At 47.4% G+C, this 18,246-nt stretch overlaps 1 protein-coding gene across 1 annotated transcript; it reads left to right on the top strand.

Annotated features, from left to right (window-relative positions):
- Window positions 1-8,001: 8,001 nt before the first annotated feature.
- On the top strand, window positions 8,002-15,805 carry LOC122703172 (b(0,+)-type amino acid transporter 1-like). The gene is made up of 6 exons (XM_043917235.1): window positions 8,002-8,754; window positions 11,040-11,173; window positions 11,339-11,468; window positions 12,740-12,864; window positions 14,332-14,416; window positions 14,928-15,805. Exons 1-6 carry the CDS (start codon window positions 8,002-8,004, stop codon window positions 15,159-15,161), a joined length of 1,461 nt encoding a protein of 486 aa, XP_043773170.1. The 3' UTR covers window positions 15,162-15,805.
- The last annotated feature ends 2,441 nt before the right edge of the window (window positions 15,806-18,246 follow it).

Genomic DNA, 18,246 nt, shown 5'->3' on the forward strand with positions numbered 1-18,246 from the left:
GAGGCACACGGGGGTCAGGATCCTTGACATTCAGGGAGCAAGAGAGGCATGCACTTTTGTACAAGGACCTAGCAGGAGCCTTGTTTAAACTTCTCATCAGGTGTGGGCACTTCCAAGCTCATGGGAGGGAAGGAGGTTGGATCACCCTGCATAGATCAGGGACCACACAGATGAGCCTGTGCTGAGAGCCCAGGGTCTGTCTGGTCAGCAATGAGAAGTACCAGTCAAACCTCTTCTGGGGGGAGGGAAGCGGGCGGAAAAAAAAAAAAAAACCTCTTCTGGTCTGTTCCAGGTAGCATCTTTGGGGGCTCTGCCCAGGGGTACGTTCTACTGTCTCCTTACCCTGAGCTTCTCAGGGCCACTCCCCCAAGGCTGTGTAGTGCTGACAGCTCTTTCCAAGCTCCTTCCCACCTCACCCAGGCAACCCAAATAGTATTAATAAAATCCCAGACAGTCCATGGACACCATCACTTGGTTCTCAGACTGATCTCTGAATTCAGAGCTTAGTGGGGAGGTTGTGCATTCACATAAGCTCTTATTCATACTTTGACTCATTCGCTTAGCTCTAATCGATTTCTTTACTTGCTCACCCACTCATTCATTCTCTCACCCCTCCAGGAAATGTTTCATGATCCCTCTAGCTGGACTCAACTGTAAGAGATACAGAAACAAATGAGACCTATTTCCATCTTCAAGAGCTCACCTGGTGAGTTCAGTTCAGTTTAGCCACTCAGTCGTGTCTGACTTTGCAACTCCATGGACTGCAGCATGCGAGGCCTCCCTGTCCATCACCAACTCCCGGAGTTTACTCAAACTCATGTCCATTGAGTTGGTGATGCCATCCAACCATCTCATCCTCTGTCGTCCCCTTCTCCTCCCACCTTCATTCTTTCCCAGCATCAGGGTCTGAGAGGAGAAGCTAAAAGAGGAGGCAAACACTTAGAAAATGAAAGAGAAAGTGGTAAGTGCCATGGAAGGGATACAGAAGCTACTGAAGTTTGGAAAGTGAAAGAAAGTGAAAGTGAAGTCGCTCAGTCGAGTCTGACTCTTTGCGACCCCATGGACTGTAGCCTACCAGGCTCCTCCGTCCATGGGATTTTCCAGGCAAGAGTACTGGAATTCAGAACAGGGAGAAATCTCTGGAAGGGCCATCTGACATGGCCACTTTGGTCTTGATCTGTTCTGTTGAGACCAGAGTTCACTAATGTGCATGGAGTCTATAGTCACCACCCAGCATGGCTGGAGTCACTGGCTAGCTCCAGACCTGGAGTCTATATTGCCCTGTAGTGTCGGCACCAGTAAACAGGATGTTGTTGGGTCAGCTCACCTCCAGGGCCCTGCCAACGCTCTACTTCCCGTAGCTCATGAGGGGGTTAAGATAATGCCTCACAGAGGATGTGTTAATATTTAGTTCATTTTAGATACAAAGTGTGCATTTATAAACACTCATGTATCCACAGCACTGCATTTTCTGGGTACTTGTGGGTACGTTATGCAGACAGGGCTCTCTGTAGTAATTATGAGGGTCTGACCGCAGGGGTTAACAGTCAGCTGCCTGTTGCTCTGGCTAAACCATGAGAAAATCACCATGGGAAAAGAATAAAAGCATAATATAGCAATACAGCATAACCCAAATAAAAGTACATCGGGTTGATCAGTTGGGGTTGTCATGCCCTGCTAAGCTAAGGAAAAACATAATGTGAACCTGGGAACACCAGGTCAGCGCAAGTTCAGAATGCTTCTTATGTACACACCAAGATATTTTCCCAAGGCATATGCAGGTCTATGACCTCCAGCTAGGTGATACCCCTTGTATAAGAAAATAACAAAGATAGTTTGAAGTAATCAATAAAATGGGAGACATGACCGGGGACCGAGGAGGTTGACTTCATCGTAGCACAGCAGATACTTTCTGCTTGCCAAGACGCTAAATAAAAGTGATGTGGCTCTGAGGAACAGGGCTCTTGATCCAAGAGGTCTTAGTCCCCTGGTCCCATCTTTAAAACTTTAATTCTGTCCCTAGTTTCTTTTTCCCAAACTGTGCGTCAATTCCTACCTTCTGCGCTGGCTGCAGCATCTGACCACGAGGGGCAGGTCTGCTTTTCCACTCTCCCAGCAGAGAAGCTGATGGACAAGAAGACTGACAGCAGTAAACAGCCCAGGGACATGGTGGCTAACTGACGAGGAGAACCACAGGAAAAGACTGGACTTCCTGCTAGCTTGGTGTTGGAGAGACAGGGTAGATTTTCCTTAAAGCTAACAGAACTCAGGCTTTAGGACCCTGAACTTGCATATTCCCCTTCCAAAGCTCAGCAGCTAATTTTTTTTAACTAAAAAAATTGAGATAAAATCCATATATAAAATTTACCATTTTAACCATTTTAACTGTTTAGTATAGTCATAATATTGTACAGTCATCAGTACTATCTAACTCCAAAATATTCTCATTGCACCTCAAAGAAGCCTCATTCACATTAAAGCAGTTATTTCTCAGTCCCTGGTAACTAATAATCCACTTCCTATGGATTTACCTATTCTGGATGATTTATATAAATGCAGTCACAGTGGCATTTATGTCTGACTCCTCTTGTGGCCTTTTGTGTCTGGCTTCTTTCACTTAGCATAATACTCTCAGGGTTTATCAATATACTAACATGTATTAGTATTTCATTCTTTTTTTGGCTGAATCATATTCTTACTGTATGGGTATACCACACTTCATTTATTCATTCATCAATTGATAAACATTTGAGTTGTTTTTTCTGTTTGGCTAAAAGAATAATCTGCTATAAAAATTCATATATAAGTTTTTGTGTGAATATAATTTTTTAATTCTAGTGGTTATGTATCTGGAAATGGACTTTGTGGGTCATGTGGTAACTTAATCTTTAAATTTTTGAGGAACTTCAAACTGATTTCCACAGAGGTTGTACCATTTTATATTCCTATGTGAGGAACGTGTGAAGATTCAGTTGTATTGAGTGTGTGAATTTCTCTGCATCCTCCTCAATATTTCTTATTTCTGTTTTTTATCTGTAGCCATCCTAGTAGGTGTGATCAGGTATCTCATTGTGGCTTTGATTTGCATTTCTAATGACTAGTGATGTTGGACATCTTTTATGTCCTTCATGGCCATTTGAATGTCCTCTTTGAAGAAATGTGTATTCAAATCCTTCACCCATTTTAAAAATGGGTTGTCTTTTGTTGTTGGATTTTAAGAGTTCTTTATGTATTTTGGGTCTTGGATATACTGTTTGAAAATATTTTCTCTCTTTCTGTGGGTTGTCTTTTCACTTTCAAGATAGTGTCCTTTGATGCACAAATTTTGATCAAATCCTATTTATTTTAATTTATTTTTTTCTTTTGTAGCTTGTACTTTTGGTGGCATATTTAAGAAATCATTGCTTAATCCAAGGTCATGAAGATTTACAAGTATGTTTCCATCTAAGAGTTTTATATTTTTAGCTCCTACATTTAGGTGTTTGATCCATTTTGGGTTATTTTTTGCATATGGTATGAAATGCAAATCCAAATTTATTCTTTTTCATGTAGCTATCCAGTGCCCCAGCACCATCTGTGATTATCTTTGTGTGTGTGTGTGTGTGAGATTATCTTTTAAATTAGATAGGAAAAAGGAAGATGTAAAGACAAAAAAAATATTAACATATATATTTTTACATTTATCTATGTTATTACTTTTACCAGCGTTCTTTATTTCTTCATGGGGATTTGAGTTACTAGCTAGTGACCTTTCATTTTGGCCTGAGGGACTACTTTTAACTTTTCTTTTTTATGATTTCTTTCTCTTTATTGATATTCTGTTTCATGAGACATTATCTTGTGGTTTCTTTTAATTCTTTAGACATGGTTTCCTTTAGCTCTTGACATGTACTCAAAATGTAACATCTGATGTACATCTTTGGCTAGTAAGTCCAATATCTGATCTTCCTTGGGGATAGTTTCCATTGATGACTTGCCTTTGCTGCCTTCATCCATGGGCTATATTTTCTTGTGGTTTTTTTTTTTTTTTTTTGCATGCCCCATTATTTGCTATTGTTGAAAACTGGACATTTTAAATACTATAATATGGCAAATCTGGAAGTCAGATTGCCTTCCAAAGGTTTTTTTGGTGCTGCTTGTAGAAGTTGCTCTTGTTTAGTGACTTTTATGAACTATTTTATAATATCTATATGGTTGTGTGTGGCCCCTAAGTTCTCTGTTCTATTAGCTTAGTAGGCAGCCAGTGATCAGAAGGAGAGTTTCTTCAATGGCTGATATCAACAAAATCTCTTAGTTTTTGCAGAAGGGCTCTGTGTTTGGTACTAGGGGCATACCAGTATTTAGCCAGGTAGTTCACAAAGCTTCCTGTTCTGACCAGGATTCAGCTTTTTTTTTTTTTTCTTCTTCTTGTTTAAGCCCCTAAATGCCTTACTATCTGGTCTTTTACAGAAAGAGCTGCTGATCCCTGATATGAGGCACTGACAGGCAGGATTGGAGGAGGATGGGGAGTGGAGTGGATGCCATGTATGGACGGAGGTTAGCAGGCTGGTTTTGAGCACAGGTGAGATTTCTTGTGATGTCCCAGATATACTTGAGGAGACATGGCAGGGGCCTTGAGATCAGGCATGATTGGGGCAAGAGCAGGAAATGTGAGGTTCTTTTTTAAAAAGTGTTTTTATGTATTTATTTGGCTGTGCTGTGTCTTAGTTGGGCTTCCCTGGTAGCTCAGTTGGTAAAGAATCCACCTGGAATGCAGGAGACCCTGGTTCGATTCCTGGGTTGGGAAGACCCGCTAGAGAAGGGATGAGCCACCCACTCCGGTATTCTTGGGCTTCCCTTGTGGCTCAGCTGGTAAAGAATCCGCCTGCAATGTGGGAGACCTGGGTTCAATTCCTGGGTTGGGAAGATCCCCTGGAGAAAGGAAAGGCTACCCACTCCAGTACTCTGGCCTGGAGAAGTTGCAGCATGTGGGGTCTTTGATCTTTGTTATGGCAGGTGGGATCTTTGGTTGTGGCATGGGGGACCCAGTTTCCTGACCAGGGATCAAACCTGGGCCCCCTGCATCGGGAGCATGGTATCTTAGCCACTAGACCATCAGGGAAGTCCTGAAATGGTGAGTTTTTGATAATATAACTCCATTCATCTCCCCTGGATGGTGGGATACAAGGGATTTGGGCTTATTCTCATGAACACTTTTGTGGGAGAATCATCCTCATTTTAGTGATGGAAAGTTGAGTTAATGAAGATCTTGTTGAGAGCACAGTGATGAAGAAGAACCAGCATCTGATTCTCTGATGCTGAATTTCCTCTCGCTGTGTCCGTTCTGCTGAGCCTCAAATTGGGTCACATCAGCCACCCCTTCCACCTGTGGTGGCAGCACAGGGATGCTGTCTGAGCTTGGCTCTGCTTCAGGCGGGGTCCCTGCTCATAGGCAGACCCTGCCCTGGAGCTGAAGAACACACTGTGTCAGATTCTGCAAATGCTGCCGAGATTGCTAACTGAAGCCCACAGAACCCCAGAGTCTCCAGTTTCCCCATCTCAGAAGACCCTGCGGTGGGCTCTTCCCCACTCTCCCTTCTGCTCGTCTCCTTCCCATTCCTGGCTGGTCCCAGCTTCTTAGTCTGGCATTCAGGGCCTCTTCTCTTGACACATGAGGTGAGTCATTAAAAACAATATTTAGGGACTTCCCTCATGGTCCAGTGGTTCAGAATCCATCTTCCAATGCAGAGGATATGAGTTGGATTCCTCGTTGGGGGACTAAGATTCTGCATGTTTTGGGGCAACTAAGTCCTGGTGCAGTGACTAGAGAAACCTGTGGGCTGCAACAAAGACCCAGTGCAGCCAAAAAAAAAAAGAAAACCCACCCAAAACCCCATATTTATGTGCCCATAATGTTCTTCAGGTCACAAGTACCACATCTGTGTGGCAAAGAATTTAACCTTGCCCCAACAGAGGTCTGGCCCTTACTTTCAGCTTCTGGGAGGTAATCTCTAAGCCCTTGGAATGTCATGCTTGATCAAAATTGCCTCGGGGCCTTGGGCCAACCAGATAGTATTAAGGGTGTGATTTTGGATGGGATCTTTGAGTCATGAAATGTCACCTTGACCTCCTGAGGGGCTAGAAACTGAGGTCAGCCATAGGAGCAGCCAGCCATGTCTAAGTGATGGGACCCCAGTAAAGAGTGGACACGGAGAGCCTCCTTGGTTGGCAGTGTGATGTGTGTGTTGTCAACACTGATGGCAAGAGAATACCAACATCCTGCTCCACTGGGCGAGGAGGGCTGGCAGCTCTGTTTGGACCCTCGGGTTCTGGCCTTTGTCCTCCCCTCCATGGCTGACTTTAATCTGTATCTTTTAGGTGTAATAAAATATAACTTGAGTGTAAAAGCTTTTGGTGAATTCTGTGAGTCCTTCTAGCAAATTATTGGGTCTAAGGGTGGTCTTGGAAACCCTGAGAATTGCCAGTGGTGTGAAAGGTGACCATGACCTTGTGGACTATCCTCACCCTCTGCAGTTGGCTAATCTTTGCAATACCCACCAGCAGCAGTGCCCGGAGAAAGACAAGTCTGGGCATGTTGGTTACTATTTAGCTATGACCAGGAAGGCAGATGGTTTCCTTTCCCAAGCCTTCAGGACTCTCTTCTTTCCTAACTTCTTTCCATCAATTCTTCTATGTACTTTCTTTCTGATCTGCTTCTTTTTCCTCTTCTTTGTCTTCCTACTGGGTAAGGATGTTGGAGGACCTCCTTTTGAATCTTGGAGGGCCCCTTCTCCAGAGTTATTTCTGAAGAAGATGGCCCTATATTTTTTGAGGACTGCTGCCCTTTGGGCTTCGGTATAGCAAGGGGAGGAGGCAGGATGGAATCAGTGACAGCGACACCCTTTGCATCTGTCTTGAGTTTTGTTGATTATACATGCACATGAGATCCAAGCAGTCCGTATGGCTGGCTTGAGCTAGGCCAGTCTGTTCAGGTGACTGCAAGTACCTCTCTGCCCACTTTGGATGCCAGCAACTTTACCCCAAATACCACTGAGTTCCATTGACTCTGCATAACAATACCAGTAATGTTCATAAATCAAGATTTGAAAAATATAAGGGAAGATCAATTAAAAAGTTATATACTGTATCTTGAAATGATTATCCATATATCAATAAAATTATGTTAAATTAAATATCAATCTATCTGTCTATCTATCTTTAGGAAACTAATGAAACTCTTAGCCAGATAGTGATGGCTAATATGTTAGGAAATCTTACTACATGTCATTCGCTATTCTAGCTACTTTGAATGGGTTTTAAGTTATTTGGTACTTAGAGTAACCCTATATAGTGGGTATTGTAATCAGTTTACTGATGAATAGGGTGAGGTTCAGAGGCCTTGTCTCAGGTCACACAGCTGTGAGGAACTAGAGCTGGGATTTGAATGAAGGTGGTTCCACTCTAGACCCTGTACGTTTAACCACCTACTGCCTTCCTGCAAGGGGAACAAGTTCTCTCTCAAACTATTTGGATCCTCTTCTTTAAACATTTGCATTCTGCTTTAGAACAGGACTCATGCCATTTTTCTTGGAATCTGAATAAAGCTGGGATTATATTGTTTGGCTGATAAAAGTATTCCAGAAGTTTCTTAGGGTCTTGATGTGCAGTAACTCAGCAGTCATACCGTTGGCACGGAGCATTCAGCCGACTGTGATTCCACAGACATGTTGCTGTGGAATTGGGCATCAGGGATTCCTATTAAAACCTCTTTCCTTAACTTTTCCTGAGCTGCATCAGTGAACAGCTCCTGCAACCTCCCTGTCCTGGGTTCTGGCTGGACAAGGGCTGGGAGATCAGGAGAAGCGTGGTCCCCTCTGAAAGCTGTGTTCTGGCTCTCTGGTCCCTGGCTCAGATTCCTCCAGGCTCTGTAATCATTAACTCCTGCAGGAAGCCCATGAGCCTGATAGGTATCAGAGCATCTGCTTCTGCTCAGTTAGCTGCAGTGACTGTTGAAGCTCCGGGATGAAGAGAAGTCAGCAAGGAGATGGTGATGAGGGGGTGGCTGAGCAGGAGGCGGGGGATGAGGGGCTGAGGCTGAGAAGGGACATGGGCCTGTGGAGTGCCGTGTCCTTGACTGCAGGCTCTATGATCGGCTCTGGCATCTTCATGGCACCACAGGGCGTCTTGGTCTACATGGGCAGCCCTGGGGCCAGCCTTGTGGTCTGGGCAGTCTGTGGCCTTCTGGCCACACTGGGTGCCCTGTGCTATGCTGAACTGGGGACTCTGGTTCCTGAATCTGGAGGGGAATATACCTACATCCTACGAACTTTTGGCTCCTTACCCGCCTTCCTGGTCATCTACATGTTTGTGCTGGTGGGCAGACCGGCCACCATCGCGGCCATCTCACTGAGCTTTGCCGAGTACGTCCTGGTCCCCTTTTACCCAGGCTGCTCCTCGCTGCCCCAGGCCATGCTCAAGGTGGTGGCTGCCACCTGCATCCTGCTGCTGATGCTGGTCAACTGCTGGAGCTCGCGGATGACCACCACGCTGATGAACGTGTGCACGACCACCCAAGTGCTCTCCTTGCTGGTCATCGTGGGGGGCGGTGCTGTGGTCCTGGGCCAGGGCCGAGGCCGTACTGAAGCCCTCCTGTCCGCCTTCCACAACACGTCCCAGCAGGCCGGGCACATCAGCATGGCCTTCTACCAGTGCCTGTGGTCCTTTGATGGCTGGAATAGCCTCAACCAGGTGACGGAGGAGCTCAAGAATTCAAACGTGAGTCCGCTACACTGCTTCAGGGGCTGAAATCTCCAAACATTAGTAGTTCTGGTAATTGTTATTTGAGCGAAGACTATGAGAAATCAGCTGAAAAGAGGGGCTGCCTTTCTATACTCATGGGACTAAAGTGCCAGCCCAATGTCTTTCCTGATTAGTTTATGTAATTATATGAATAATAGCTTCTCAAGTAAGGGGGGAACTTTATTGTTTCCTATCCATGGGCTCATTTTGCTTTCCTGGAAGGTAGACATTATCATCCCATTTTTCATGTGGGAAAACTGAGGTTTAGAAAGGGGGAGTGACTTGGAAGTCAGACCCCTTGTAAGGAGCTGTGCTTGATGACTCAGGTTTCCCTCTCCTGGGTTGTTCTCTCTGGAACATTGTAATAGATATGTAAGTCATATTTGCTGAAGCATGGGAGCCCACTACAGGACATAGCTTCAGGGCTGGGACAGAAGAACAAGCCAGTCCTGCCTGGCTCACTCCACCTGTGAGCCTGGGGCTGGCTAGTCATTGCTTTGGGAGGGGGTTGGTCTGCAGGGCTCTTGCGAGGCAGTGGGAAACTTTGGACTTTACGAGGGGTCTGGGGGAATATCTGAGGACCGGCTCAGCACCCAGGCTGACCCCAAGGACCAGAAGTGGGCTCCCAGATTATTTCTTCATCCTCCATGCCCCCTGCCCTTCCTCCCAAACCCACTTCCAAACTTTCCTGCAGGCAGATCTCAGCTCTGGCAGAAAGCTTTAGAAACTACTTTTTAAAAAGTCTTAAATATTTCTTTTATTTGTTTATTTTTAATTGATTGATGATTGCTTTACAGTATTGGTTTGATTTCTGTCATACATACACCTATGAATTAGCTATAGGTGTACATATGTCCCCTCCCTCTTGAGCCCCTCCCACATCTCACCCATTTCTCTAGGTTATTACAGAGCCCCATAGAAACTGCCTTTTATATCATATTGGAGAACAGAAGATATGTGCATCAGGGGTAGATGCTTGAATGAAGGAGTGTCCTTTCTAGGGGTGGGGAGGAGGTCTGCCTGGAACACTGGTGCAGCCCACACAGGGACAGCCCCATCCCAAGTCTGAAAGAGAGCTCCTTATGTCTTAGTGAGGAAGGGTGGCTTCTCTGTATTGTTTCACATGTCAGGAATAGCAATGTGATGTTCTGTTGTACTTTTGGTACTGAAGGGAGGGGTTGTACATTCATCAGTGCTTGCCTGCTCTTCCCAAGGTCAACCAAAAGACCTCTGGAGAAAGCCCTCCAGGAGACCCGGGAGTGCCCTGGACATGCTTCTCCCGCTTTGAAATGTGTTCTTATTGTGGAGTCTAAATTTAGGCAGGAGTCTAAGTTGATGCAGGGCTAGTCCGAGCCTAGGGAAATGCTGGGTCAAGTTTGAGGGAGGCCCTTTCCCTCCATTTGCTCCTGGCTCCAGAATGATGTCCAGAAGTAGGGGTACGGAGTGGGAGGGAGCACTCTGATTTCGCCTACTTTTCATGCATTCAATTTTTATTGCATGCGTGCTGAATACACTTTTGGGGGTGACCCGGGCCAGCTAGGTGCTGAGGCTCTTACAATGCAAACCAGTCCCAGTGCCCACAGTCCCCGTGTCCAGGCCCTTCCTTTCCCTTCCACTTTGCTGATCCTCATACCCTGCAGAGAGGCAGGACAGCGGGGAGTCCCAGTTCACAGATCCCCAGTGATTCCCAGTTTCCTCTCTAGGAGACTGAGGGTCAGAAGAGAACCCCTGGATGGAATGGCCCTCAGTCTGGGCCTGTGTCCTGGGGACCCAGAGAATAGGCAGAGTGGGCACGGTGGGTCCTGGAATACAGGCTGGAGGGACCATCTGACTGTGGAGATCTTTAACTTTCCTGCCTCTTCTCTGCACCCCTTGCTCTGTGGGTGTCCCTGCTGGGAATGCCCCTCCCTGCTTCCCACCTGCCAGAATCTCCATTCTTCAAGAAGAACCCAGCATAAGGCCCTGCTTGTTCCAGAAACTCTGACGATGGCTCCCCCCCCATCCCCGGGTGCCCACTCTCCACTGTACCTCCACCACTCTGACTGTGAGTCCTCCTCACGGCCTCCTAGCACACCTGTCAGTTGGCCTGTCCATGCCGTGGGACTCTAAGTTCATGAAGGAGGGACACGCGGCCAATGCCCCCTGGCCTGGCGTGTGCTCTGGGGCCAGGATCAGCTCGGCGCTGCACTCCTGAGCTTGCTCGGAGACCCTGGGAAGGACCTCCTGGGCTAACACATGGCCTCTTCTCCCCAACTCTGCAGCAGAACCTGGTGTGGGCCCTGATGATCACCATCCCCCTGGTCACCGGCCTGTACATGCTGGCCAATGTCAGCTACCTGCTAGTCCTCTCGCCCAGTGAGATCCTTTCCACCGACGCGATGGCTGTGAGCTGGGGGTGAGTGAGTCACGTGAGCTGTTCACAGCCCCGCCCTGGGGAAGGATAATCCCCCAAGAGTATTCCAACTTGCCCCTGGGTTTGCAGGCTGTTTCTGATGTGGCTTTGAGGCTGTCTTCCAGGTTGCTGCTGGAGATCCTTCCCTTGATTTCTCTGTTGTCCTAGGAACCAGGTTCTGGGGGCCTGGGCCTGGCTGGTGCCCTTGGCTGTCGCCCTCTCATCGTTTGGCTCTGCCAATGGGTCGTTCTTCAGCGGAAGCCGTGTGTCCTATGTGGCTGCTAGAGAGGGCCACCTGGTGAGACATGGGGTGTGTGCTGGGCAAGGTGATGGGGGCAGCAGAAGAATATAGAATATAGAGTTTAAAAATTAGCCTTTTAAAAACTGTTGATCTCATATGGACAACAGTGATGCAGGAACCAAGGAACTGTGGGGGGACATACCTCTAAGGACAGCCAGCTAAGCTTTCTCCTCCCGGAGATCAGCATTTAGCCCAAACCAGGGCTTCCTTGAAAGACATAGCCCTCTTTTCTGCTGAGAGTAGGGCTCACATATTCCCTACCTCTCCACTTACACTCTAGTCCTTTTACCTCCAGGTTCTGGGAGATCACCGTGCTGGGTCACACTGTAGAGGTTTGTAGGTAACAAGGACATCTTTGTTCAACAGTGGTACCGGGGCAGTGGGGAGGAGCCCCAGGAGCCAGTGTGTACCCTCTGGGCCCCCCATGCCTGGGGGACTCTCTGTCACTCTGTCAGTTTTTGCTGCAGTAATGCTGTCCAGGAGACAGCCCCTAATTCCAGAGGCTTAGGACAACAGACATTCCATGTTGCTCATGAGTTAAAGGGTCAGAGTGGCTCGGCTGCAGGCCAGGGCTTGTGTTCACATCTTCTCACTCTGACTGCGAGTCTGTTCTAATCCTGGGACCCAGGCCATAGGGGCTCCTGGGGCATGTTTTTGCATGGCAGGTGGCAGGGGTTCAAGAGACCGGGCCAAACCACACAGACATATTTAGAGCTTCTGGTGGGTCTCTCCTGCTCACAGTTCATTGGCAAGCTCAAATCAGTGGATGGAAACTATTAATATATTTCTTCCATAGAGGCAGAGAGCAGGGGACTGAGCATTTGCTGAAGGATAACACGGTCTACCCTGTAACCCAGTATCCCTTTCCATGTTCCACCCACACCCGGCCCGACCTCTCCCCTCTCCTCCTCAGCCTTCCCTTCCTGGTCCCTCTTTCTGTCTTCAGGTGGAGCAATAGAAAGTCAAAAGCTTTGGTTAGCCAGGCACTTGCTACATCTCTCCACACTGCAACCCCACATCCTAAGCTACAGGGTCTTGGATGGTCTGGAGGGATTGCCCCCACCCCAAACCTGCCCCCTGAGTCTGGTCACTCCAGGCGATCCCCAGTGACCTACATCTGGAAAGAAGTCATAGGAATTGGGGACTATCTGGTTGGGTACCTTGGTGTCCTGAGGGAGTTTGGCAGGAGAAGAGGGTGGGAGTTTCTGGGGACAGACCCCCACTGGGGCTCCACTGGAGGTTACCTGACACCTGACTTTGCTCCCCAGCCCCAACTTCTGTCCATGGTTCATGTGCATCGCCTCACGCCAACTCCAGCCCTGATGTTCACTACAGCAATGGCTTTGATCCTGGTCATCTCAGGAAACTTCAACACCATCGTGAACTTCTTGAGGCAAGTGAGACTGCCCCCTCAGGCTGAGTATCTCATGGCCCCTATGTATACTCATTCACAGACATGCACACATATATACTCTTATGTACATGCACATTTCCAGAAGCCCCTATGACACACACACACACACACACACACACACACACACACACTGTTTTAACCATTCTCTCCCAATTAAGTTTCCAAAATTAAACATAATACCCTCCTCTCTTGCCCTGTTTCCATAAATTCAATGAGACCAGTTTTCACCAAAAAATAAAGTCTTGTGTTGTCTTTATCATTTTCTTTCTTTTTTTTTGTCCCTTTACTCTGTCTCCAGGACAGTGTAAAAATATTCAGGCTTCACTCACATGACTCGTTGCCTTTGGCTTGCTGTCATTTTTCCCTTTGTAGGCTGGTCTTTGTTCTGGATCTGACCCAACAGAGCTCTGCTGAACTCAGGACAGACCCACAGCCAAGCTGTGTGGGCACACTCCGGAATCGCATCAAAGTGGGGAGATGTTCTGATCCCCTTTATTGCCTTCTATGGGGCACAAATCATGGGCTATTGTGATATCCACTTGGCATTTTTAAACTTCTCTCAACAAGCAGACTCTTAACCCACCAGGCAGGCATGATGTCTGGGGCAGAGGACTTCTCAGAGTAATTTTGCAAGAATCACATGTTCTCTTCCTTTGTTGTCCTAAGAGTAATCTTTTGGAACAGGATATATAGTACTCGATGTCCCTTTCTTCAGAACATTAAGTAACAGATATTGTTTTTCTTTTCATCTTTCCCTGTGAGAAAGAAAAAAATCATTGTATGGTGAAGATAAAATCAAATCCGTGGTGTCTCTTAAGGGCTTCAGCCTGAGATAGGGGAGAGTGACAGAGAACGTCCTGGCACAGATGAGAACTCAAGGATGATTCATGTCAACCAGGGCCCCATATCTCCCCATCTGGACAACCTCAAGAGATGGCCTCCAAGGTTATGTGGAGTTTACGTCAGACCTACACCAGACACAGAGGACAGAGGTTTTTCTGGTGCCCATCACCAACTCCAAGGCAGCGCAGTCTGCTATGAGTGTGCGGCCCTTGAGGGGAACACAGCCTTCCTTGAGGTCCCACCAGCTTCTTTCTTTTGGAAACACAGATAGTCCTCCCTCCCTTTGAAATTGTCCTCCTCCAGCCAGCCAGGGGCAGTCAGAGCAGGCCTGATCTGGAGCCTTGTGGACGGGTGGGCTTGTGCGTGTGCGCCTTTCTGCCTGAAGACAAAGCTGCAGCTGGACCCTCCAGTACACCCCTGTCCTCAGTGCCCCAGTCTCCATTCTTCTTTCCTTTGGCTGCACAGATCAGGGGAGCTGGGGGTGGCTGAGAGGCTCTGATGTGCTTGCAGCTCTGCTCTAGGTTTGCACCTAGTAGGCTGGCCCCTCTTGCCAGCCCCACCGTGGTGGGGCCTGTTAACGAGTGGCTCACACTTGCCTTTCAGCTTCCTTGGCTGGCTCACCTACGGAATCACCTTCAGCTGTCTCCTGTACTTACGGATAAAGAAGAATCTTCCCCGACCTTACAAGGTAGATTTCAGGACATACATAGGCTTCTTTTCCAACTATAAGCTGTTGCATGATGCAGGTGGTTGGACCACGGCCTCACTTGGGGCCCAGAGGAAGAAAGAAAGTGGTCAACACTCTTGTATTTGGGAGGGAATTTCTGTGTGTCCTGGGGGATAAGGGACAGTTGGATCACAAGAGATTGACTCTCCTTGCTGGGGATGCCTTTCTCCTCTGGAGGACACTGGGGGAGAACGGTAGGAGTTGAACAGAGAGAGGATGCAAGCACCCAGCGAGACTCACATAACAGAGAGGATCAGGCTGGGTACCAAAGACTCTGCTTCCTGGAAGGGGCCTCTGTAGCCCAGCAGGTGTCTCCCTTGGCCTGACGAGTTGTTATGTTAGGTTCTGGAAGAGAGGAGTCGGTGGCAGGTGGAAGCAGCAGGAAGGTGGGCAGGCAGAAGGAACAGACCGCAGGCGCCCTGTGCCACCTCCCAGGCATGTCTTCATCATCCAGGTCCCTCCGTCCCTGCAGGTCCCCATCATCATCCCTGCCACCATGGTCCTTGCATCTGTCTACCTGGTGCTGGCGCCCATCATGGCCCATCCCCAGCCAGAGTTCCTGTATGTCTTCCTGTTCCTGCTCAGTGGCTTCCCGGTCTATTTCCTGTTTGTCTACTTCCGGTACCAGCCCAAGTGTTTGCAGGTGGTCACCCTGCATCTCCAGCTGCTCATGGAAGCTGCTCCAACCATGAAGAATGCTGACTGAAGGACTGTACAGGTTGGCATTGCCCTTGTTGCTGTAGACACCTCTATCTGCACACAAGAGGCCTGGCCAGCTTCTCTGTAGGTTGACTATACATAATCCTAATAAGTTCCTAAAGTGCCATGACGCAGGTGATGTGGAGTTTGGGGTTATCTGCCCAGGACAGCATTCTCCTTTTCTGTAAGAGATGCTCCATCTTCACAGGTGGATCTTACAGTCATGCTGGAATTACATGACTGTCTCTCTGGGTCACAGTTATTTGATATTTCAGGTGGACAACTTGAAACATGTGCCCTTCTTTTGAAATTTTGAGATTAGAATTCTGAGGGTTGCTTGAGCTAAGGAATTGTAAACCTTGGCATCTTCCATGATGTGGGTAGAGAAGTAGAGAAAGCCAACATGGAGAGAAGAATGAAGAAGATGGGACTTCCCTGGCATTCCAATGGTTAAGACTCTGCACTAACAACACAGAGGGCATGAGTTCGATCCCTGATATTGGGGAACTAAGATCCCACATGATACGTGTGTGGCCTGGTCAAAAAGGAAGGATGATGGAGATACATAGTGAGATGGTGTTGAGAAATTATGTGGTCCCCAAGAACTGGGAAAACCTGCCTTTTGATTGTCTGGAACAACTTGATACCTTATAATAAATAAATTTTGGCTCAAGTGGGTTTGAATGGATTCTTATTTATTACAACTAGAAAAGCTCTGGTTCTGACAACCTTGTTCCAGAAGACACAATTCTTCAGCTAATGTTTAAAACTGCTAACTTGCTTGAACAGAGAAAGAAGCAAGAGGCATATCCTTGGGAAAGAGGGGTTTTATTTGGTTTGGGTATAAGGAAGGACAGTCAAATTTCTCAAAGAAAGGAAGAAAAGTTAGAACAGGTCCCAGGGGACTTCCCTGGTGGTCCAGTGGCTAAGACTCCACACTCCCAATGCAGGGGGCCCAGGTTCAATGCCTGCTCGGGGTACTAGATCCCACATACTACAATGAAGTTGAAGATCCTGCATGTTAAAACTAAGATATGGTACAGTCAAATAAACAAACAAACAAAGGAACAAATAAATGTTAAAAAAAAAAAAAAAAAAAGAACAGATACCAGAAGACTAATATGATTATAGGACTAAAGTGGAAAGGTATCTGCCTGCCCAGGTGGAAATGAGGGACAGGAAGGAATGACTTTAATACCTGGAGACGCTGGGGATGCAGCTCCTGAGAATGTCAGGAGAGGTGACTCCTGTGTGTGACTCCGTCAGCTTCACTGGAGCCTGCACCCCAGTGTCTAGTTTTGGGTCATACTCCCCTCTGGGTGGTGGGTTTGGTGAGGGTGGGAGTTAGTTCCTAGACATGTTTGTGTGTCCTTTAGTTCCCATCTTGGTCCTGGGCTCCTTGCTAATCAAAAATGCCTGGTAAATCAAAATACTGAACTGTTTGTTGAACGATAAAGGAACATATCACATCTATATCTTTAATGACTTGCCCTCTCTACCCATTTGCCCCTGCTCTGCCCTCGGCTCTGAGGCCCTGTTCTGAGAAGGCTGACTGAGGATGAGGGACATCTTCTAAGTCTTGAGCAGTCCCCTCCGGCTGGCAGTGGATGCATGCTTGGATGTGGAGAGCAGAGTAGGGTTTGGACCAACACTGGCCCTGGGTCATGCACCCAGATAGGCTGTTTCTCACGTTGTGACTCCATCTTTCCATCCTTCCCATGACCAACTGCATTTTGACTCCAGTCCTACAGTGATGGCACGAAGGGTCCCCAGGGCCAGGCTCTAGGAGGACAGCTTCCTGCTGCCTGCAGTTGATCAGCACACCTTACCTGAACTCCTGTCCTGCCCAGGACCCCTTCTTGGGCTCCAAGATGGTAGTAGGAAGCAATCCCAGATGAAAATCTGAGAATTCTTAAGAAACTAGTACATTGGACTTGCTTGCTCTGAGCCATGGTCATGGTGTCCACTGTTGCTTTTCTTCTCTAAGTCCAGGGATGGTATAATGTGTCCTTTGGACTGAGAAGAAATGTTCTGAGTCTTGAGGACAAAGGCCAGAGTCCTTACTGTTTCCTCCAGAGAAGCATCAAGTACCAGGAAATATCTGGGGCTGGAGCTGGCTGGGTTCCTGGGGGCAGGGCAGTGTTCTTTCACCCGAGGTCAGTCCCATCAGCACATGGATGATCTATTTTGGGCAAAGCTTGATTACTCCAAATCATAAGCACTCAATTATTTGGCCATTTGCACTCTCTTCTGCTGAGTAGTTAGAGTAGGGAAGAAGAGTCTCATAGATTGTTGTTGTTGTTTAGTTATTAAGTCGTGTCCAACTCTTTGTGACCCCATGGACTGTGACCCTCCAGGCTTCTCTGTCCATGGGATTCTCCAGGCAAGAATACTGGAGTGGGTTGCCATTCCCTTCCCCAGGGGATCTTCCCAACCCAGGGATTAAACTTGCATTTCCTGCGTTGGCAGGCAGATTCTTGACCACTGAGCCACCAAGGAAACCCATCCTATAGATAAATCTGCACAAATGAATGCCATGATTAGAATTTCAAATATTGCAAAGGATATAAAAGGCAAAATTTCTTGCTCCACACCCACCATTTCCAGGGCAATCAGGTTCCTTGTTTGTTTCTAGAAAGCGTCTGTACATACTTGTAAACCACAGAAGGGAGTCTACTGCCGTTTTGCTCATTGGAGAAATCACAACCCATGTAGTTGGTTGCAACAGGTGGAACCAACAGGTAGTTCCATCTGTTGAGGGGAAGCAGTTGTCCTTTCATACCTCCATCTGCAGGCAAGGGATTTGAGTCCTCCACTGCTGGTCATTTGTGCAGTTTGCTATTTTTAGCTCTCCTTCTAAGTCCATGGTAGAATTGCATTTCCCTACCTACTTGAAGTGAGATGAGAACATGTGACTTGTTTCGACCACTAAAACATGAGCTGAGGGAATTCCCTGCCGGTCCAATGGTTAGGACTTGGCACTTTCACTGCCAAGGCCTGGATTCAATCCCTGATTGGGGAACACAGCCCCCTCCCCCCAAAAAATGAGTTGAACTGTTACATGTCATTTCAAGGTTAAACTTTCAAGCGCC

Source organism: Cervus elaphus, chromosome 11 (genome assembly GCF_910594005.1).
Source record: "Cervus elaphus chromosome 11, mCerEla1.1, whole genome shotgun sequence".
NCBI lineage: Eukaryota > Metazoa > Chordata > Mammalia > Artiodactyla > Cervidae > Cervus > Cervus elaphus.